A 24,165-nucleotide genomic window follows, 5' to 3' on the forward strand; every position below is an offset into this window, starting at 1 on the left:
ACTTGTTTGCACTAGAATGAACAGATAGGATTTATTTTCGTTATTTGATGAAAGTGATCTAAGTGAGCAGTTCTAGTCTTGCTTTCTAAGGACTGAGAAAACAAATGGGAAGCCCTGACTTACATGGGACTTTTAAAAACATTTTGCTCAAGTTTTCAACTGTCTACAGTAGGCTACACAATGTTTTCTGTAGGCAAAGCCACAAGGCAGAGTGTATTAACTGTGTCCAGCTTCCTTATTTTTCAAAGCAAAAATAAACAGTGCTCCCTGTTTTGTTCTTCATAATGCCATAAGTTCTGGGCCCTTTTACTTTAACGTGTCCCTTTGCTGCCCAGCTTCTCCCTGATGTATGCTGCTTTGCTGCTGTTTCTGCCATCATGCCTTTCTGGTGCATGGTAGGTGGGTTCTTCAATTAGATTTATGTGGTAATCAGTTGAGCCCATTTTAATACCATAAGTAAGTCAATGGGTTTAAAATCTTGAATTCTTGGGGAATAATCTTTAAAGTAATTCATCTTGGAGGAAATTACTTTGGAAGAATTTGAAAGTGGGGGAAATGGCATCGAGTCTCAGTCACTTACATGTCTGTGTTTCCTCAACCCAGCTGTAGTCCATCTTTTCTCCTGAAGCAAAGCTGCTGTTTCTGATTCCTAATTTCCTAATTCTGCACCACAAGTTATGCCTATATTAATTTCTGTAACGCTGTCATCTTAAAATGATGGTAACAGCAACAGTGGGTTGCACTTGCTAAAATGCAGTGGTAGAATTTAAATGTGTTTTTAAAAAAAAGAAGAAAAAAAAAAAGCTTTTTCAAAATATCAAGACATAGAAAACAGTACACAGAATATCAGCACTTAGTTTTCACATTAGGACTGTGACTCTGCACGTCTGTTTGCTGTAATGGTGTGACAAAGCACTTACCAGCTCTTCGTTCTCACTAACTGCAGTGAAAATGTCAGGGCTCGTGTAACAGTTCCCACTTCTATACTAACTTAAATATTACACATTAATGGATTTTAATAGTCCTGATTAAATTGGAAACATTGGAATGGGGACAGAAGAGTAGGCAGTGAATGTCTGATGTCTATTTATTTTTATTGAGAAGTGATTGTTACCAGGGATTTGCCAAGTGATTATGAATCTCTGGCTGTTGGGTCTAATTTTGGGTATTTTGTTACAAAACACATGATCCCTTCGTTATTCCCAGAGTGAAACTATCAGTTGGGAAGCTACAAATGTATTTTGTATCAGTTCCTCTGCTGTTCCATTTCCTTCCTTTCACAGTGATGCACACGAAATCGAGTTGAAATCTCTGCTTGAGAGGACTGTAAGGTTTTTGTTGTGAGCTCCAGGTTAACTGTGTTCTCAGGACAGAAGAGGTTTCCTGGTCTGAATAGCTTTTTTGGACAAATTGGCTCTACCCAGCTTGGTGAAGGATGGTGAGCCAGGACTTCCTCAGATGTTTTGTAGGTCAATTTTCTGTTTGTAGAACAGAATAATACAGTAAGTTACCTTTTAGCCAACACAGTAGATTTAACAAAAGATTTTTCATATCCCAACTGAAACAATAAAAAGCAGTCACAATTCCTTTACAGTTCCTTCCTCTGTGTTTAAAGATTGCAGTTTGTAACAGAACGTAACTTCTTAGGGTGCACTGAGCTACTCCTAAGGAAGGTCTTTTTTTCTTGTGTATTTAATGACACTGTTCTGCCAGGAATGTCTTCAGGCTTAACAGCAGAACAAACCCTCATTACCTACAAAATAACATCTGTGTGCATACACACACACGTGAAGTCACTGTAGTTCTGGTAAGCTGTACTGTTTTGTTTTCTCACAAGATGTGAAAAGCTATCTCCACAATTACTGTGCTGAAATAACTGAAGATGGTTTTTCTTCTTTCCTTCCTTCGTTCTACTCTGTTTCTGGATCTTCATCAGCAAATAAAATCTCATGTCATGTCTGATTATTGAACTAACCCGTGCAGGTTGTACACCTTGAGCTTTCTGCCTGCAGGTGAGGGATCTCTTCACAGTTCTTGCTGTCCACTACCTTCAGCAAATAGGAAACTTCGTACTTGAATTTAGAGAATATGTGTTAAATAGTTTAAAAGGGACCTGGGAAGTGCGACTAGCCAGAACTGTCTTCATTTTTCATCCTTTGATTTTAAACACATGCTGGTAGCTGTCTCTTAGCCTTTAAAGTAGTATAGCCTCAAAAACTGTTACCTTTCTTGGCATGTAATTGAACTCCATGTTGGATCATTTAAAAGAAAAGAAATATTGAAGCTGCCATTTCACTATGTTTTCCCTTTCTTTTGAGGTTTATCTTGTTTTCCTTGTTTTTGTAGAAAACCCAACAAATTCAATAGATGTATATATATGCTGATACTGTTTTTCTTTTAAGCAGCTATAGTGTCTGAACCTTTGAATTTCAGTGGGAGCGTGCTGCTGCTTGTTGTCAGGATCTCTGGTATATCTGATACATCTTAGTTTGCTGATGCATCTCTGTATGGCTGAACATCAGAAGGATTTTTCCTGAAAGCAAAAGCTCAGGATGGCTATCTGTTTGATACTGGCACCAACCGTGTCGAAATAAAGGAGGCACGTCCTTCGATTTTTGAACTGAAAAAAAGCAACTTAAGATAGTGTTTGAAATGTCAATATTGTATCAGTTAAATGTTTTCTTTCTTGATGGGTTTTAGTATACTGCTTATGTTGCGTGGCATTGACCTTTATGAATCTTCATTGCCATTGCCAAAGCAGTGCTTGGGATGGAGTGAGGAGTAAGTAGCAGCAAATCTTTCGAGGTGCAGTTAACTCTGTGAACAGCTATGCATCAAACTTTTCATGCGTTTCAAGTGCAAACAATGCTAGGTAGATTACTGGGATGTTAATGTGCGAGGGATATTTTTTCACTCTTAAGTACTTCGGGTGGCTTTTGCTCAATCTAACACATTATGACACTCTCAGTGAGACAGGAGCCCTTTTGTTCTGTTGGATGCATAGTACTGTTCCTGTTAATTCTTTTTTGGAGTTGCACGAGTAGAAAGTTCTTGGTATGTTCTGTTTTCTGCTGGCTTTCACTTTTTCATCTTCTTAGGAAATCTTTCACTTGTCTTTTGAGTGAGGAATACAGTATCACAGAATCACAGAATGGCCAGGGTTGGAAGAGACCTCAAGGATCATGAATCTCCAACCCCCTGCCACATGCAGGGCCACCAACTTCAATTTCCAGCTTCATCAAGCAAAGTGGATTTTCCTACAGCTTCTCTCTTTTCACAGATTTGATATACGTGTGCAGATATTTTCATGAGCTCATAAGTTGTCTCAGTAGTTCTGCTACTTGTCAGGATACTGGATACAATTCTCTTAGTAGATAGGAAGAATCCAGCATCTCCTGGCTTAACACTGCTATAAAATATTCAGGTGTCATCTAACAACTCAACTTTCTTCCTGTAAGTATCTTGCAAGGCTTTGGCATCTTGGTTTTCTCTCTGTGGGAAGTTTTATAATATAAGAGGTATTATAGGTAGGTATTGTTAAAATACTGAATTCTGCTTGTGTTCAATGTAAAAATCTGAGAATTGAGAATCTTCCTCCTCTGTTGACTTCTGTCAGATTTTCTTTTTGTGAAGTGTTCCACCTTGAGCAGAAACAATTATTTTTATCAACTATACTTGAGTTCCTAGGATCCTGTGATTAAAAGGTGATTATTAAAAAAAAAAAATGGTGCTTAAGAGTAGCTTCATATTGCTTTTGCTCTGATCTCTGAAACAATGCTGGGGGAAATGGAAACTGCTGAAGATTGCACTTGGAGCTGGCTGTCTCTTATATGCCTAAAGTGTTTGGTCTTTATTACAGTTCTGTTTTGTTATGGTTAGGTACAGTGTGCTATATCCTGCAATTCTGATTCTCACCTAGAATCTTTTTTTTCTTTATATCGTAAAGTTAGTATCTCATAACGTACAGGATTCTCAATTAACTTACAGAGATCATGAGAGAGGAGCTGCAGTGCTGTGTTTGTTGTTTTGCTGTTGTTGTTTTTTTAAGAGAGTTATCAAACACTTCTGTCTGTCAACACTTCAAGTAAGACAAGAATGAAGAGGCACTGTGCAGGAATGAGATTATTTCAGAATCGATTTTGAAATCTTTTCCTCCCTGAAAAGTATCCTGAGTTTCCAAGCTGTATAATCTGTCATATTGACTCTGAGGGAAATTTCATGCTAAAAAAAGAGTAATCAGTTTTGTTAAAGCTTGGAGAGGCAATACTGGAAGACCCGTGACTGGCTGTTGTGGGACAGCCAACTCTTAGTGCTGCTGAAACACAAGAGATTCCTTTCAGAAGTTACCTAATTGCAGCACTTGGGTTTTTTTGCATCTGCATCCTCCCACCTGCTACCAGTAACAGGTGGTAGATGAATTCTGGATTAGGTGACACCTTTTGTGCAGCTTGTTAGTACATACATGCAGCAGTGAGAACTTCACTGTGGTGTTGTGATTACATTCAGACAGTACACAGTGTCCTTGATCTCATCTACAGCACGAACCATTGATCCAGGTGCATGAGTTTTATCCTAAAGCTCTTACTGGTTTTGAGATAGAAACAATACTGTAATCAGATTTCATTGATGCCAATGGAAAAACTCCCCAAGTACACAATTGCTTAAATACCCATGGTGAGATAAAAATCAATTCTTCTATCTTGGCACAAGGGCAGTAGTTGAAATGCATACAGACTGTGTGTGTTACGGGTGGTGGCTTCCATATATCTACTTGTGAATATTGGCCAGATCAAAGATTCCAGCAGAAGCAGAAGGTCTGAGTTAGTCTTATGCAAGTTTTTTTTTAGTAACTCATCTTTTCTGATATAATCTTAAGCAGATACATGCTCAGAATTAGGCTCTTAATGTCTACAATGAAATCTAGACTTTGATTCCTATAGAAATATGGTATTTCTTAATATTAGAAGTCTTACATATATGTATATATATATACACCTATCTATATATCCTTACTGAAAAATGATCCTTGTCTCTGTAGAAGCTTTCCTTGCAAGCTTCTCAACCAGTTCTCTTTAGTGTGTAGATTAAACAATTAAACAGACCTTTTTTTTTTTTTTTTTTTTTCAATTTTTTAACAGCAAATAAGTTCAAAAGCTTTTGTATGTCTGGGTAAGCATAGATTTTTGCAAAGCCTTTGATATTTCCTTTTGCATAATTGTTCATGCTGCAGTTATTTCAGACTATTATGTAAGCAGTAGCAGTACATAAGCTCAGAGTGATGCTCTGGGTTTAGGAACGAAGCACTTTCCATCAAGTTTGATCATATGAGTAGTACTGCCACGGCGTTGTGTTACGTAATGCTGTGTGTTCACGTGGACAGCCTGGCACTGGAAGACAAAGCTTGCACGTTTTCCCTAAAATACAGTAGCACTTTTTTTTCCTCTGCCCTACTTGCCTGGCCTTCCTTACTTATTGTGAGAAGTGAGTTGTCCTGCTCATCTCATGTGTCATTTGTAGAAGACAGAGTCAAAAGAGAAATGGGGGAACATACTGCAAAGGCAATACACAGCTGAGCAGGAGAAAAGGGTAGATAAGAATCCTGAAAAACACCTGGCTGTAAAGTGGCTGGAGATGTCTGTTGTAGCATATGGAAAGAAAACATGGGAGGCAGTGTCAGTGCAGAAATAAAAATTAATAAAACAGCAGATGGAGTAATGATTGTAAAGAGGCAGCGTGAGGAGGTCATAGAATGACAGAATGGTTTGGATTGGAAGGGACCTTTAGGATCATTTGTTCCAACCCCCTGCTATAGGCAGGGACACCTCCCATAGCCCAGTTGGTCACAGCCCCATCCAGCTGAGAGGAGAATGAAGTTACAGAAATTGCAAGTAGTTCTGCTCCTGGCACTGCAGGGATAAATGGGGGCAAACTGTGCCACAAGAACAAGAGAAGGCTAGAGAAGGGGCTGAGTGGCACACTTGGAAGCTGCTGTGAGCACAGGCAGACACATGCACTGTGTACATGTACGTACACTGCACTGTATGTGGAAGCACGTGTGGTGCATATCCATCTGCATCCACATGCATTTTTCCCAAATTAAATCAAATTGTATGTTCTCAGGCCCGATTTTAGATTGGTGAGTGTGAGTATGGCTAGGAACACATCCTGTACTCGTGTTGAAGAGAAGTATGGAGTGCTATTTTAGTGAGTAGTGCCATAGTTCCTGCCTAGCAGAGACAGAATGCTATCTGTGGAGGTTGATTGAAAACTCAATTTATTTTTTAACCTCCCCCAAGAAGTGCTGTGGGTCTTCATTATTCTGTCCCAAGTTTTGTTTATTTAAATGCTCTAAAACTAGAATACCCAATGTTGCTATTCAGACCCAAGTCTTGCTGAATTGCTTCAATTGTGGTATATTCAAAGCACATATATGCTGCAGAGTTCTACAAAAACTAATTTTTACATTAAGCGTGCAAGCACAATAAAGATTTATTTTCCATGTCCAGTGCCAGGTGAATGCTTCTTGCTCCACAGGGAGTTGAGCTCACTCTCTGTAATTGTTATCTCAGTGGAAGCACCTGACACGTAGAGTTCTGCTGCCCTTCCCATTCTGGCCATATGTTCGACAGTTCTAAAGCACAGGTCAGCTGTATCTTTTTCAAAATGCAGTATTTCCTCAATATTTGTTTATTCTTTATATATATATATATGAATGTGTTTTGCATCCATGTAAAATGTATGTGCCTTTTTGCTTACCAGATAAGTTTTAAAGCAGCTTATGTATGCATGAGCCTGACCTGAGAAACAGCGTTAAGAACTGCAGGGCTGGAAGAGGAGCAGAGTGCTCCCACTGAGCTCCAAAAGTCTCAGGAAGTAAACTAAAAATTTGCCTTCAGAAAAGCTGAAGCTTAAAATTGGGAAAAATAATACCTTTTAGTAGTAAAAGCAAATCCTGCCTTCTGGTGTGTGTGCAAATGCACATTTTCTACCGTAACTGGCATAATTTATTTATTTTTAATGATGGAGAAGGGAATGTATTTTAAGTTTTACATTAAAATCTTAGTTGTAAATCCTACATCACTTTAAAAACCTTTCTTTGAACGGAGACGTTAACGCTCCATACACTGGCAGCTGAACTGGATCTGTTCTTGCCCTTTAAGTGCAAGGTGTAGCTCACAATGCAGTTTCTGGTGATTTCATTAGCAATTACCATTTTCAAAAGATGTTAAGGAAAATAAAGTATAAATATTTATAGAACTTTTTGAGATTTGAACTTGTCTTTATAGCTGGCTGCTGTCTGTCCTCCAAGGCAGTCCTGTTCTAGTTTATTGTTCAGCACACCTCAATGAAGACATAGCTTTTAAGTATTTAGTTCAGAATTTACATAGCAAGACTTCAAAATAAGGCCTAATATTCATTAAGAACTGTTTTTCATCAAAAACTGAGGTTCTTTCTGGCTTTATAAATGATGGATACACGCAAACATTAAAATCTGTATCTTTCAATTGAATGAAGAGATTCCTTCCTGCATCCGACTTCCCATCAGCGTAGAATTTCAAAAGAAAGTGAAACATTCTCCTTTAAAAGACAATTTTCGTGGTTCTTTTGTAGTTAGAAATGCCTAGCACAACTGGATGTGTGCTTGATATTCACAGGTAAGTAATTCCTTTTATAGGAATGCCCAGAAATTTGAGTTGAAACTCGCTTGATCTTTCAGAAATGTTGCCACTGTGAAAGCAAATATTATGACAGAATTAATAGTTCTAATTAAAAACCAACAACATACTATTTGTCTCCTCCTGTAATCCACTGGAAGTTATTCAGAATACCATTTTTACTGTGAGATTTTTCATCTTTTTCCGCTGTTCTCCTACTGGTGCAGTGGAACAGTGTGAGAGCTCTGCTGAATTTTAGATACCATGCTGTGTTCTTCGAGGCTTTCAAGATGAAAATAGATAAAACGATGAGCAACCTGTTCTGACCTTACAACTTTGAGCAGGAGATTGAACTAGAGGATTCTGAGGTTCCTTCCAACCTGACGTACTGTGATCTTATGATACTGAGTTCCCTTTTTCTTTTGCCAGAAGGGAAAGAAAGGAACAGAAAATCCAAGTGATTTGACTTCTTAGCCTTGCCTCCATGGCTCTGTATGCGTATGTAATTTCAGTATCTGTAAGGATCCAGCTTTCATGATTACCCAACAGCACGTTGTAGGGATTTAATATTAGTTTCCTGCTTCCTTCTTTGTTTCAGAATTCTGTTGTCTTGAAATGTGTTGTGCATACAGTGCTGTAAAGCCTCAAAATATACCCACAAGCATCAGTCTATTTTCCTTGCTGTCAAAGAAGAACAAAACGCAATTTAGATACTACTTTCCTCTTTAAAATGAATGTGCGTGGTTTTGTCCATCTGCTTTGCCATTACTGTCCTTCAACATACATTTTTCTGGATCATCTGTCTGAGTTCTGCAGAGAGCTGCAAGTAGACCTGAGTGTGTTCTTAAATCTTCTTTCTCTGCAGGTAAAGGAGGCGTTAGAAAATGTATTTTTGCTCCCAAGCAAAAGCTGGTCCAGATAGATAGGGGCATAACCAACTGAATACACTATCCCAGGTCCTGACTGCCTTTTTTTGTTGAGAACACACTATTTAATGTTCAAGTTTAAGTGTATTTGCACAAGACTACAAAATACTAATTGCTAATGTAATTTTGAGACTGCAAATTAGCTTAAAGTCAACAGGAAATGAGAAATTCCTTCCTCTTGAATCATTCTTTGCTAAGTTCTAACCAGACTTACTCTGTTGTTTCTGTTTTTCTCTGAGAAAATTCTACAATTTCAAGATATAACACATATCCAATGAAATGGAATTTCAATTGTTAGTGGAGAAAGTGCAGGGATCTTTATGACTGCTAACGATGAGCTTAGAAAGGAAGAACAACTCCTCCCAAAATCTGTAATGCGGTTCCTCCTTCTGAATTGTGATTACTGGGCACCAGTGAGCAGTACTTTGTGGGCAGCTCTCAGGCACACTTGTGTATAGCATGTGTCTCTGTTCTCTTGCTACTGGCAAGATCTCTGCTTGATGTGTTGCAGTGTTGCTGCTGGCTGTGGTTGGTCAAGAAGAATCTTAGCTTTTGCTCTTTCTCATTTATACACAATAGTTACGCAGAAAAAATGCTTTAACTTAGACTAGCTGGCATAGTAAGAAAAAAAAAGATGTAAGAAAAATGTAAAGTCCCAGTAACCTGTGTTATGGACTCAGTCTTGCCTCATTTTAGGTTAGCTGACATAGTGGGTAATAAGAGTTCATATCTTCCCTGCAGGGCTCGCTCCACGCTGTCAAACTCTCACAGCAGTGCTTAACTCTTGCTTCCCTAGCAGGTTTTCCACTTATCTAAAGCCAGTGTAAGAGGTGTTGTCTCTGCCATGTGTTTTGTCCCATAGTCGTCATTATTTTGGCCAATTTGTTATTTCTTGTGACAACTGATGTCAGCGATGTCCATGACTGTGTGTTTCTGTAGATCACTGTTGTCCATGTGGAGACCCCTGTTATGCATAGACTTGAAAGTGAGCATTTGGTGTCGAGGCTAGGAAAATAAAAAGCTCAGTGCACTCAGACAACTTTGTTATTGCATTGAATTGCTGCGGAGATCAAAGGTAGGTTCTCTGTCTTTCGTGCCATTCAGAGCTTATCAGGAGTATAATTTGTTTCCTAAGGAACGGAGAAAGTTGGTCATTCTTGCCATCTGTGAGCATATTAGGTTTGTCATTGCTGCCACGCGCTACGCTTGCTGACAGCTTCAAAGCAGGCGTTCATAAAAGTGTAATCAGGACTTTTAATGCTGGTATTAAACTTAGTCTGTGTTCACAGTACAGAACTGGAACGGCAGAGGCTTTAAGCTGCGAGTGCTGTCCTGCCAGCCATTGCTGTGGAGATGTTGCTGCTGCTTCCTGTCTGACAAAACATCCTGCTTGCTCAGAGGCTTCTTGGCATGCTGTGTGCTTCTCCCACTGCTGTTTTCTTTTTCCTGCATCAGGGAATCCTTCAAGAAATACACAGCCTTTCTTCCTGAGTGCACTTACTGTATGCGTTTCAGTCTACAGTTTCAGCATGATGATGTCCATGCCCAGTAAGCCTAGATGGAAATACTGGTAATGAAGTGTCTGTGTTCTGCACAATGGTTGGACTTGCATTAGTGTCTGCAGAATCTTGACCTGTCAGGTGTAGTCACTGGGACATGTAGCAAGCCCACAGCCCTTTACTGAAATTCAAAGGAGGTTTTAATAATGATAATTTATTCCAGAGAAATTATTTACTGGAAGTATCAAGTCATTTTTAACCCGTTATGAACTATTTAATGGAACAAAATATTATTTTTGTTCCAATATCCTGGTTATATTTGAACATTTGAATTTTTTTTTTTTTTTTTGCAAGATGACAAAATGCAGTAAGGAGTTGGCATGAAGTTTTCCTGAAAAATGCCATGTGGGGTTTCTTGAAGCATTGTACATCGCAGTGATCTAACAAAAACAGTTTAGTTATGGTGCCTGAAAATGAGCAATTTCAGGAGTTCGTATTAGAATTTAATGTTATGAGACTGCCATAGGAGTAACCTTAGAAATTAATTTTGCATTTGCTAGGCATGAAAAACATCCAGTTATTTCTCCTGCAGTGTCTACTTTTTGCCATCCTTGCATGGAATGCAGGGCAGGAGTGAAAAGCAAATTCATTTTCTCCAATTTAGTATGGTCCATCACTGTGCTGCCAATTACTGTGAGCTGGGCACCTGCTGGTTTAAGGAACATGGTGTACCAATGGCGTCATGTGAATGGATCTCCAGCTCCAACTTATCTGAATAAATTACTGGTAGTGAAAGGTGAGCAACTGTATTCATCTAGTAGGAGCTCATCCCTGGCAAGAAAGTTTCTCTTCGTTCACTTAGTAGAAGAAAAGTCCATTCCTAAAATCCTGTTAGCTATACTAGGCTCTAAGTTTACTCATTGGTACCTGAGAGCAGGAATAATGTGTTTTGCTGCTCGTTTTGCAGTAGGATTTCTGTCATGCATAGCTCTCTGAAGGCACTGTGTAAAAACGGGGCTCCTCAGTGTTTTCTCTTCTGAAAAAGATGCACTGGTACAGAATCACGGTCAGCATCGCTGTTATGCTGTCTGGAGGAGTGTAGGATGCTGCTGATGGCATACACATAACTGGAGCTTAATCATCAGTAGATGAACCACCTGTTACCCTTCAAGCCAGGTATTTCTCCACCTGCTGTACCTTTTTCTCCTCTGTAGTGCTTTGTCACAGCTGGTTGTGTTCTTGGCACATTGACACTTGTAATGCTGCATCATCTGGCAGCAGATAATTCAGAAGGGAATGTGTTCCAAAACCAGACACTAATCTAATGAAGGTGTGTATTCTGTGTACTAAAGCAATAACTGTATTTTAACTTGCACTGAAAATAAACTGTTGACATGGGATTGTACCTGATAAAGCTTCCTTTTTTTATTAACTTCTTCAAGTTAAAATGTTCTTTGATGCTCCCACAGTGTTGCTGTATTAACAAATATGTTAAAAATCAGAGTGTGAATTTGGCAGAACTGTCATCTTGTGCCATTTTAGCAGCAGATATCTTTGTTTTTCCATCTCCTCGGTGGTTTCCTCCTTGGCACTGGTGTGCTCTTACAAATCCTGTGCTAAAACAAGAGATGCCGGCTTCTGTGAAAGTCATCTTCTTTGGTCTCTGCTTCTGTTAGTGTTTGAATGGGACTGCATATGGAGAAATATCTGTATCATGGGAGCTGAGGCTTTGCTATTTCTTGTGCAGTCGCTGACTCGAGTCACCAGTAATTTCATTTCACAGAAGATTCCTAAAGTCCAGCTTCCTACAAGAGAAGTGCTGCGCTTTCCCATTTCTCAGCCTGCTTAATTCAACACTGCACAGACAGACAGTAGTGTAAAATGGTTTTTATTGGAAGAGCACAGATCAGTTCCATTCAGGGGTCAGGAGAGCAGCCTTTTAATGGTGATGGTGTCTTCACTGTTTGTGCTCCTAATCCACATGCTTTGTTCTTCTGCTGTTTTGCAGGCATTTGCTGTTTTTCCAAAAGCACTGCCTTTTAGCTTCTGTCTCGCATCCCTGCTTTCCTATATGGACCCAGTTCACTGTTATTCTGTGGGCTGGTTTATACAGTTCTGAGACTGGAAAGGTATTTTTTTATACTTCCTGTCTCATTTTTTCATCTAAGATTGCAAACTCTTAAAAACTGCAACAAAACATCGAAAGGAGCTTAGACTCCGTAGTGAGAAGGTTCTTTCTGAATGCTCTCTGTACTATCTGTGAGGTAAGCACTTATGTTCAGCCTTTTATTTTAAATTCTCATTATCTACTTGAGATTTTCTTTTGGTGATTTGAGACCACTTTTTTTTTAACACATCTATTGACTGACTCACACGATGGAGGTGTAGCAGATATCTTTTGTGATGGTGTTTTCATATAATGCATAACACTGCTCTGAAACTGGAAGTCATGGCCCACAGATAACTTGCATATGTTTTCAACTTCTATTCCCAGAATAGCAATCATGAAAATTCCACTACTAATACGGATGGTGCTGTGGTAGCCTTGTAACAAAGAATTCTTGCAGGCAAGATCAATGTTTCAGGGGAAAAAAAGGTTTTTTTTCTCAGCACTTTTGTGGATGTAGTGTGGATTGTTCCTTTTCTCCTATGCATGCATTTAACAGATGAACATTCCTTATCTTGGGTTCTCATTTTTGCCCACATATTTTGTGCAATCATTAGATCTGATTTCTTCTCTGCTTTAAAAAAAAAAAAAAAAAAAGCTTTAAAAAGATCTTTTTTTTTAAACTTCAGAGAGTTCAAGACAATGTTTTTGGTGCTTGTGTGGAGGGGTGTGCAATGGCATCACGAAGGTGTTTGCATCAGCTGTAGATGTGGCTTTGTTGAAGGTTTTTCTGCCTAATTCATGATATCCACTTACTATGGAGGTATAACTGCGTATGATTTAATGATGCTTTCCTGCAAACCTCCACATCATTCTTCTTACACTTACTCTGGAGCTTTTTAACATGGTACTGTGTACATGTGCCTGTAAATTCAAATATAGATTCGGTCACAGACTGTAACACAGGGAAACAACACAACGCTGGCTGCAAAACTCATGTCTTGTCTTTTTTATAGTCATTACTTCTTTGAAGTTATTCATTTATTTATACCCTGTTGTCATTTCAAGGAGCATAGGATTCAAAGAAGCATCCAAACCGTCTGTACTTGCTATGGTTTAATTCCTGTATCCTCTGCTGCAGTCTTGAAAGATAAGTCTCTTAATATGTCACATAGCAAACCTTTGTCACGCCTTTTTTTTTTGGTGAAAAAATCAAATACCTCTTTTATTGTTCCCGTTTGCTTCTGACACCAGTAAATGATTCCAAGAACAGCATTTTCCACCAACTGCCATCAGCAATTGTTGTTAAGAGATGCTTAATTGTTGGCAACTTGCCTTGGCCTTTCTGTCTCTCACAACCAACTGTGATGTTCTCCTTTTTTTTTCTTCTCCTCCTGGTTTTGATACATCTGAGTTATTTAAATGCTCTTTGGGTTGCTTTATCCCATTGCTTCCTGCTGACATCTCTCCCTTTCTTTGTTAGGCTTAGGTTGCACAAAACCTAAACCTAAAACCTGGTAAGTTTTCAGCGCTATCTTTTTTCCCCTCCCATCTCTGTTCAGTCTCATGCAAAGAACTCTGCTGTTTGGCTTGTTTGTGTGCTTGTGGAATTTAAAGAAACACATGAGGATGCTTGGTACTCATTAGAGCTTTATTGATACTTACACAGCCACTCTCTACAGAGCAGTTGCTGAAGCAGGAGCCCTATTTTCAGAATTTAGATAAAAGGGTTTGGATTTCTCTACTTAAATCAGAGCTTCAGTCTTTAAATCTGAAAGAGGAAAAGATTTTGCAAAGATTTCAAAAATGAATAGGTGGATGGAAAGAGGATGGGCTGCAGGTGTGGTGATACAGGAGAGCTAAAAGAAGTAAGCAGCAATGTGGAAATTTGGAACAAGGCTGCAATAGCACAGTCCTTGTTTCTGTCTTTCCTGAGTTCAGTTTTTTCTTACTGCTTGGTTAAAGTTTCAATGGAAGAAGTTCTGTCAAGCCTCTGTTACATTATTCAAACTTATTTTGCTCCTGCATTTTTTTGCACTGAAAATGCTTTTTTCTATTTATTTTCTTAGTTTCTCTTCATTAGCCTTGAGATCAGTAATAGAGTAGATATGTTTGTGAGTCACTGTATGATTTTATGTGCTATATTTTTTTTCTTCCTGATACGCTGCTCATTTTTTTTTTTGTTACTGACTCTTTTCATAACTCACAGCCCTTTCATATTTCAGTTGTTTGAAAATTGATCCCTTGCCCTTGAGGTGAGAGCTTTCCAATTTGTTGAGCTTCATCTCTGCATAGGGAGAACAGTGCTTTGTAACTGGGGCCAGTGCCATGTGCTTTGCTTTCTGCCACCAGCTTGTTTCAGTGGACCCGCTGCTACCTGGTTTGCTCAGTCCTAGTGCTGCTGTAAAATGCAGAGAGCAGTTTATGTGGTCTCTATCAGTGTGTCCCTTCTTGGATCTCGTATACTTGCTAAGTGCTTGGATTACTGAGACCAATAAATCCTTTCCTAGAGGCTACGCAGAGTCTGACAGTCTTTTGTCCCCACACTTTACACCTGGGCTGACTGCTTCTCACCTTATGAGAGCAGGTGCTCATGGAGTATTTGTCCTTGAACTGTTCTCCTGACTTCTGTGTACCTAAACTCATGATTCCATTGCATAAAATGATAATGGGCTCGTACTTATGAGAGGTTCTGTATCAGTAAATGAGCTATCAAAAGTAGCTTGCCTACTTTTTCATTGGCAAGAAAAAGATTTCTGTATATGTGCATATATTTCTGTGTGTGTATATATATATATTCTGTATATGTTCCCTTAAAGTGGAAAGCTGCCTGGCCAAGCGTTCCTCTTTTTGAGTGGCCAGGTAACCATCACCATCTCTAGAAGTCATCTGATTGTCTGGTAGAGAAGACACTTGATAGTGCCTCTCCTCAGTGGGATTTAAAGTAGGATCCTGCCCTGCAGTCTCAGCCACAAATGGCATTGAAACCTATTTGAAAGAATGGATTAAGGAAGATCAGTTTACTGAAGGATCTCAGCTGTCTTTGTTGGATACTTTTATTAAAAGATTCTGGGTTTCCTTGGAAGCAGCGGCGTATCAAATTGGAGAAAAGTAGAAGACTTCACACAACTTCTTTAGCTGCAATCCCCAATGTGGTCTGTAGGTTTTTAGCAGCTTGCTGGGAGGTGTCTGTTCACATGGCCACAACAGTGGTTTGGAGCTTGGGTTTGGGCACTCAGCGTAGGGACAAACTCTGCTTTTCTCTTGAGACAACTGGATCACCAGCAGAACTGTAACGAGCTTATAACAAGATGTTATACTGAAAATGATTATTGATGGTTTACTCTTAGCTTTTGTAGAAGTATCTGTGTCTTCCCTGAGTTTGGAACTAAACATTCCAACTCTAGTTCTTCTTGTAGTTGAAGTGCATAGCTTCAGGCCAGCTGCTGCTGAATTATGTAGTGTCCCCCAGCTTCCTTCCTCTTCCCTACTTGCTAACTTCCCACGATGAAGTCTAGGATGCACACAATTTCTGTAGTAGCTTCAAGTTGACATGAAATTTTGTCTAAATCAGTGCTGTGTTTTTGTGTTCCTTCCTTGCATTGCTTCTCGTAATATTCACTGCAAATGTCAGACTCTCCCCAGTGACACGTTTGGCACAGGTTAAGTGTAACAGACAAAGGTTTGCCCCTAGCCTGCCGATGGGACAGCTTGGTGACTGCAAGTGAGTAAACATCTTAAATAATTGAGTATTTTAACAAGCATCTTACGTACATGTTTAAAAGGCAGCAACAACAGTGGGGCTACTGTAGGATCAGAGCACTGTAAATTTGAATTGCTTTCTAGAAGTTTAACCTCAGGCACCGGCTGCTAGCACGTTCCTCATTTGGTCCGTGTGCGTTCTGACTGAACAGCAGTTGAAGAGTTGCTTTTGAGATTGAGATTGTCGATGTGAGGCTCCAAATGCCGTGACGTTGTGATCAGGTTTGTGATGTTGTTGGATCCTTTTTGAAGCTGCTGGCTCGGGCTGTGAGCAGGCTCCAGAGACAGCAGTTCCGTTTGTCTGGGGGGTTTCATTGGGAACATTGAATGGGGAAGCTCCTGCTCCTCTGGGAGTTGATTTTGGTTTTGTTTTTACCACAAAAAGCCCATGCTGCCCAGCAAGTTCGTTCTGTACCCAAACACAGCGCTGTAAATCTGTGCAAAATGCTGACCCGTGATGTACAAAATAATTGGATTTTTTGTCTTCTGAGTTAGCACTTTTTCTTCCATTGGAGGACTCTCAGTTCTATTCCTGGACACCGTTATGCTCTGTTATACTCACCCCTTTTCTGTATGGAATTACACAGTAATTGCCACTCAGTACTAGAGATCCATCTTGTCTGATGGCTTATGACAGCAGGCACTTGTTAGATGCCACATAAGCTTTTTAAAATCCAATGGCTGATGTCAGACACTTGAGAGGAAGGTGCCAGAAAACAAGCAGTAAAAAACTGTCAGACAATTTCTCCCTGAGGGGAGTGGGTTTTGGGGCTCCTATGAGCTGGTTATGTTACAAAAGATAACATTTTTTTTCTCATATTGCTGTTCATTTTTTGATATTTCCTGTACATCTATTTTTACTATCGTTAAATGTAAATACCATTCTAAATAAATGCTTTCTGTCAATGACAAGCAAGTGTGTTGCTGCTTTCAAAGTAGGCTAGCTAATTTTTGAACAGAGAACATCTCGTCCCAGCTACTTTACAAATGAAATAACCAGCAACGAAAAAGATGTTCCACCTTTTGCAATTTAAAGAAGTCCTCTTCGTTCTCGGATGAGTACCTGCAAAGGGATAATACATGTTGTGAGGTTTTTGTGGCCATGTATGCCTAGGTGCAGAGCAGAATCCAGGCTGCCTTGCCCTAAATGTTGCAACTCTTAGCACTGTTGACAGCCTGGCTTTGTCCGCACTGCCGTGGTTGTGGCATAAGATGCTGGACAGTTTTCACTTGGTGTGGCTTCCTCTCTCTGTCCTGTTTTCCCTGTCTCTTCTCACAGGCTATCTCTGGGCTTCCTGATTACTTCCTATTTAAGATTAGTAATGACTTCTCTGTTAGAATAAATAATGACTGTTGTATTGCAGTGACCATTATACTGCATTTCCAAACGTCACCACGTTGATGTACTTTGTGACAGAGATGCACTTAGTGCACGTGTAGTGGTAAGCTAGAATGTCTGCACACTGATTAAACGCAGGGAAAATGTTACATTTTTGATACTAAAATGTCTTGCTGTTAATAATCTACATATAACTTACCTATGCCTTATGATTAGGAATTGTGAAGTGTGCATACTTCATGCATTGTCATTTAGTTCTCACTTCTAAGAGAATGTTAAGCAACTCCTTGTGTTACAGATGCTGGTTCCCTGACTTCCAGTGCTGTTGCCCAACCTGCTATCAAGCTTATTTTGCCTCTCTATTTTACAAAGTAAACAGGAAATAACCTGTAAATGGGATAATGCTCAAAGAAGGCCAGTCAGTTAAAAAGGGAATGTGTTTCTACAATGATTGCAGATTCTGCCATGAGTGCATTCAGTGATTTAAGGAAAGAAAAAAACTGACACCTTTTACCAACATTTAAAATAGGTATTTTCAGGTGTGTAATTGTTGTTTCTGTTCAAAACAAAGTATTTCAGCTTTGGAGGTTGCTCAGCATTCATTTTAAACGCAGAGAAGCATTTAAGCTCTGGCTGTAACGTGTGAGTTGTCCCATTATATGAAGGCTGAACCATGACCCAGTTCCCACTTAGACCTGCATGCAGATGTTTTCCCTGCTCCGTATTAATCCTTATGTAAAACATTGTCACTGAATTTCAACAGATACAAAGAATTCAGATTCCTACATGCCATTACTAGCAATGACATTGAACAGAAGGTTCTTTTCATTATCTGTTGCAGTGCATTTGCCACTCTGAGATCACATCACTGGCATTATGCTCAGGCTTTTCCTTGTTGGGTTTTGCAGAATTCAGACTGCTCACTGAGTGGTGCAAGTCCTATTGGGGTTTGTATGTGCCAGTACCAAACTCATTTACAGAAACTCATTTTGGGGGCTGTTTGACTTCTTGCATTTCAGTCTTACTTCCTGTTCAGAAGAATTGAGCTGGGAAAACTCGTTTGCTCAGATCTACCTCATTAATGTTTAATGATTGTTTTGGTTTATTTTTAACCTTTTGATTCCACAACTGACAACAGGATATATACACAACTGGCAGGATATATATATTTATTTGTTTGCTTTTGTAAGCAACTTTTTTTCTGGAAGGAATACAGTGTGATAATAGAGCTGTAAAGATGGGCTTTGTAAACAAGGCTTAATTATGTCCCATTCAGCTGCTGGTGGAGAGAAATGTTGATGTGATATGGGAGATGTTCCTTGTAGGTGGATTAAAACCCCATCAGTCTCCCCAGGTACCCTATTTAATATACCAGCAAAGAGCTAGAGAACAGCTTGGTGAGCAAATTAAGGAAAACTTGACTTGGGGAGACACGGATCTGAAAGTATGGTGGGAGGCATTGGTAAAGACTGAAAGGAGCTTTGCCTTTGATTTCTTACTCATCAACCTCCCACAGTATGCTAAGAAGAACAAACATACTGTGAATCTCTAAATAGAGAGTTTCTGCTGTGTTCGTTCTGGGAGTGGAGAATGGAAGTCAGTCTTGTTCATAGGACAGCTTTCAGGAGGTGCGTGGTTCTCGTGATGTGAAAGTGTTCTTTGTTCTGAGTTAATGGAATTAATTTATCCTTACCCTTACTGCCAACCTGGTCAGCGTTGTGCAAGCAGCGCGTAAGAGGAGTGTTCTCATTTCTGGTAGATAAGAGGTACTCAGCTTCTAAATGAGATTTGCATGGAAGCAGGGAATTGCTAGGTTAGCGGATAACTGCCAGTTGTAGTTTAAAAAGCCTTCTATAAGAGTAGAACAGGCAAAATAATCCAATTTGTCAGCAATCCGGAACCAACTAACAAAGGCTAAGGGAATTATGTAGAAAACAGATCCTCTTTCCATTAACAGGGCTGTTCCCAGTTGTCTTGGCCTTGCAGGTGGTCTTGTTCCTTTTTGCTGGTGGGGCTGGTGGTAAGGTTTCATGGCTTTATTTTGAATGCTTTGGAAATAGCCCCTTGCAGAGGACCTGCTCTTCCAGGACGTGTTGTGTTCCGTCAGGGCTGTGGATTACAGGGAAGGGAACGTTCTTGTGGAATGCAAAGCCTTTGCAAAGGCAAAGCCTTCGGGTCAGACCAATTCAAGGATACACAGCACTATTCACCCTCCCTTCCCCCCCCCCCCCCCTTCTATAACACCTTGTTTTAAAGGGGAAAGAAACAGCATTGTTGCAGTTTGTGCTCATTTTCTGTGCTCAATCTTCAGAACATACGCTGTTACAGAGGTCTGTTTGGTTTTGAATGTGGGCGTACAAGAAGGTGATCTAAAGGAGCATCACCTCAGTATGCGTATAAGCCATCCAAAAATTGCTGAGGATTTAGAAATTTCAAAATATTATTAACATCAATTGATGTGCCCTCAAAATAGGGCTCATTTCTGGGGGAAAGGCTGTAATGGAAAATGTTCAGCTGCAGCAGCAAACATGATGTATCTATCCACACTAAATACTTTACAGGCTGTGATAGAAGGACTGCGATCCAAACTTGACTTTTTTTACACTATATTTCATATTCACTCAGTCGTGTGTAGAAGTGAGGTTGAGAGGAAAAACAGGATCTTAAATTTCTATTTTTTCATACTTGTGACACTTTGGGTTTGATCAAGCGCTATTGCCCACGATCTTGTACGGCCTGTTACTCTTTCCAGCCTCCAGAATTGCTGATCAGTGTCTTTAAAGAACAGGATAAGTTGTCTACAAGTATTAACAACCAGCATTTTAATTAATTAATACCCAGTTCAGAAATCCTTAATGCATATGGAAAAAAAAACAACTAGTGAAATACTTCCCTCATACCCGAATGTCTGTGCTCTGGGGATAATATGCCATAACTGCCAAGCCTGGTTTCTGCCAGGCACAGCAGTCCTGTGCTGCACCATCACGATTGCTCCCTATGGGGGTGTTTGCAGGCTGGGTGCTTAGGCAGCTGTGTTTCAGAACTTGATGCTGAACTCGAACTGGGTTGCCCAGTTTGAGCCTTTTTTTTTTTTACCTTGGGATACACATTTGTGTTGGTTTAACTCACGTTTGTTTGATCTCCAAAGAATCTGGCCTTGCACGGGGTGAGCCATTATCCAGACTGAGGTGGCCTTCTGCCAGCACCTCATTTACTGGCTGCAGGCTTACCAGCCAGCCAGCAGCCCTTTGTCTCTAAGCTCTCTTCCATTACGAAGTCTCTTTATTTCAGGAGCAGCAAAGGACAAAGTCGTTCCAGTCCATGTGGTTAGGTACTTTACGTTTCTGCTGTTTGTATTGTTTGGGGTTTTTTGTTTTCTACTAATGATATTATTTGAGTGTTCCAGTCTGAACATGTTTTCCTACAGTTCATCCGGTTACTGACCATAATGGACCATTTCCATTGTTTCTCTTGAATTCAAATCTGCTGTCTTTTCCTGAGAGGATGCAAGATAATGGGTACCTACAGAATGCAGCTGAAAATCTGCAAACATGAGTTTGCCCCTAACTATTGAGGAGGAGTACTCTATTCCTGCTGGCAGAGTTGCTCCTCCCAGATACACACTCAGCATTCAGTTTCTCCTTCTGGTTGAGAGGTGGACTCTGGCAGAGCAAATCCAGACACACAGTGCCTTTTAGTTCTTGCTGCATCAGAAGAATAAGTAAAAGGGGAATCAATACATCCCGGTGTACCCTTCTGTTGGCAGGAAGGAGCAGTGCTTATAAGGTCTTTGCAGCCTGAAGACCCTGTTCTTCCTTGAGACCATGCATATTCTGCAGCAGTTCTGCCTGCTGCGACTGGGAGAGGAGAGTTGGGTACCTTCATCCATGATGATATCCTTATGTTCAACTACGGTTGTGTTCATTTCTCTTTGGGTCAAGAATCTCTTCCCTGCCTGTCTTGCTGTAGACGATGGAAGGGTGGAGGTTGCACTCGTTTGATTGAGGGAGTGCTTTGTGTCATCAAATTTTGCTTTTACTGTGTGATGGAAGTATAATGCTCCAAATTTGATTTTGATTCTTCTGTCATCTCAGGAAAATGTCAAGTCATATATTTTTCTTATTGAATTGAGACCGATATCAAGCAGTGTTTTGCTGCTTCAGGTTCCATATTGCACCTTGAAGGAAAGCAGTGCAGTAGGAACTGTCTGATAGGAACCATTTGTCTCTGATGCAGAATGCTACCATTCTTCCATACCGTGTTATAACTAGTGCCTCTGTGTTGCAGACAGCCATTCCTTTCTCATCTCACTTTTTGCTGTAGCTAGCACATGCTGTCTCATTTTCTGACATTGACTATCATGTTACTGTTGGCTTTCTGTTGGTGTTGGCTGGCATGGAGAGATACTGGAGAAGGAAATCTCCATTCATTATTTTATCTCTAAATCCCTCTAATTCCTTTGTAGTGGCAATGAGTGTTTCTTCTTTAAGTTATCTGAACAATCGGTTTAAAATGAAATCATAGAATCATATCTTAGAATGACAGAATGTCTTGGGTTGGAAGGAACCTCAAGGATCATCAGTATTGTGAAGGTTTTTCTCTCCTTACTCCAGGCTGCTAGAAAAACCTAATAACAGACTTTACATCGAAGATTTCTTTTCATCATATGCTATTTTAGTTTTCAGATCTGTGATTTAAGCTCTTGTTTTCTGACAGAACAACAGAAGAGTAGTGTGGATGGGATGGGAACATGAATGCATTTGCTTTTCGTTCCTGCAGTACTTGAGAGAAAGTGAAATGTCACAGTGTATTTTTCTTTTAACACCCCCATAGAAATGCTGCTTCATGCTGTGTGTTGCTGTAGGATCAAAGCCTAAGAGTACCACCGGAGCCACCTTAGAGAGCTTTTATATTGAAGTGAGCCTCGTTTTTGATCTATAACCTGAAGAGAAGATACTCTCAATGATTAGTACTACTTAAATACCTCTGGGGAGTTCTTATCTAATTTGATTTTGTTTTGTGATTTGCGTTGTGTGATTTTGTTTTTACATCGCGGTTGTAAGAGGTGAACCCTTCGGTTTTCTGTGCTTCCTCAATTTGATTGAAATTTCTAAACGAACAACTTGTACGTTATTAACAGGACATGGAGCAGATGTGAAATGTGTTGACTGGCATCCGACAAAAGGTTTAGTTGTATCAGGAAGCAAAGACAGCCAACAGCCGATCAAGTTCTGGGATCCAAAAACTGGCCAGAGCCTTGCCACGCTGTAAGTCCATGCCCACACCCTTCGCTTTGCTCAAATACAACTGACTTCATGTTTGTCTCTTTTTAGCTTATTACCTCACATCTTTCCAGCCATATGCAATTACTTCAAACAGAAAGCTAATACTTTAATTGTGCCAGAAAATCTAGAAATTAGGTGAAGTCTAAGCTTCAAAAATAGTGACTTTAATCACAGCATCACCAAGGTTGGAAAAGACCTCCAAGATCATCCAGTCCAACCACCCATCTACTACCAATATTGCCCAATAAACCATGTCCCTTAGGACCACATCTAAGTGTTTCTTGAACATCTCCAGGGATGGTGTTTCAACCAGCTCTCTGGGCAGCCCATTCCAGTGCCTGATCACTCTTTCAGAGAAGAAATGTTTCCTAATATCCAGCCTGAATCTCCCCTGGTTTCAAAGTACAAATAGCAACATCCATGCATATGGCACAGAAAGGTCTGCTATCCTAGCTTAGTAGCCTGAACTGCTTTGTTGTTGACCTAAATATTCAGAACTGATAAATAATCATGTTTGATTTGTCTGGGAAGTTGATATCTGGACAAACAATTTTCTTTCTGCGCCTGCAGACACGCTCATAAAAACACAGTGATGGAGGTGAAGCTGAATCTGAATGGCAACTGGTTGCTAACAGCTTCTCGTGACCATCTCTGCAAGCTCTTTGACATTCGTAACCTGAAAGAGGAACTTCAGGTCTTCAGGGGTCATAAGAAAGAGGCCACAGGTCAGTATTGTTTGATATCGCAATGTTTTCTCAGTACGCTTGGATTAAAAATGAAAGTTCTTGAGATCCTGATTTACATGAGATAGGAATTCTAGTGTCATACTTTCTGATTGCCAGTTATTTTGTATTTCAGCTGTGGCCTGGCATCCTGTTCACGAGGGGCTGTTTGCCAGTGGAGGGTCTGATGGCTCTTTGTTATTCTGGCATGTTGGGTACGTAGCATTTTCACCAGCACATTGCAAAGGTGTTGGTCAGATGCTCAGGCTGTTACATGAAACACCATACACTTTCCACTTTTTAATGCATGTTTATTGTTTTACTCTATCACTGAGGATTTTTGTGAATAGTCTTCGTTTCTAAAGCTATATTTTAAAGGATAAATTGCTTGTACACAGTGTAGTCTTTTCTTGAGGGGTGATCAGTGATTAAAGCTGCTAGTTTCTTAGAGCTTCTCATGGTGCATTGTAATTATTTTACTTTTAAACGAATAGTTTTAACATTTCCTATGCAATTAAATTCCTGCTTAAGTACAACTGTGTATCATGAATTCGTGCAATAGAAAAATACCTGAGGCTTATTTTTACTGAAGTAGGGGACAGAGGAACAGGAACACCAGGAACACCTAAATAGCAGAAGTTTTGTATTGTATCTGAATCAGATAATCTTCTCTGTGATAGCTGTTTGGTTTTGTTTTTTTTTTAATGCATCAGGGTTGAGAAGGAGGTTGGTGGAATGGAAATGGCCCATGAAGGAATGATCTGGAGTCTGGCGTGGCATCCCCTCGGACACATTCTCTGTTCGGGCTCAAATGATCACACCAGGTATTTTAAAATATGCAAAGAAGGAGTCTGAGGGGATGTGTGTATG

At 39.9% G+C, this 24,165-nt stretch overlaps 1 protein-coding gene across 1 annotated transcript in view; it reads left to right on the forward strand.

The window, feature by feature from the left end:
• WDR33 (WD repeat domain 33) overlaps nucleotides 1-24,165 on the forward strand; it is a gene marked incomplete at both ends in the record, with an annotated part of 46,521 nt that overhangs the window by 7,686 nt on the left and 14,670 nt on the right. Inside the window, 4 exons of the mRNA XM_079539977.1 lie at nucleotides 22,429-22,555; nucleotides 23,144-23,298; nucleotides 23,432-23,510; nucleotides 24,009-24,119. Of these exons, the coding sequence (XP_079396103.1) occupies nucleotides 22,429-22,555; nucleotides 23,144-23,298; nucleotides 23,432-23,510; nucleotides 24,009-24,119 (472 nt within the window). The remainder of the gene's footprint in view (nucleotides 1-22,428; nucleotides 22,556-23,143; nucleotides 23,299-23,431; nucleotides 23,511-24,008; nucleotides 24,120-24,165) is intronic.

The sequence above is a fragment of the Tetrao urogallus genome (assembly GCF_951394365.1).
Source record: "Tetrao urogallus genome assembly, chromosome: 9".
In the NCBI taxonomy this organism is placed as follows: domain Eukaryota; kingdom Metazoa; phylum Chordata; class Aves; order Galliformes; family Phasianidae; genus Tetrao; species Tetrao urogallus.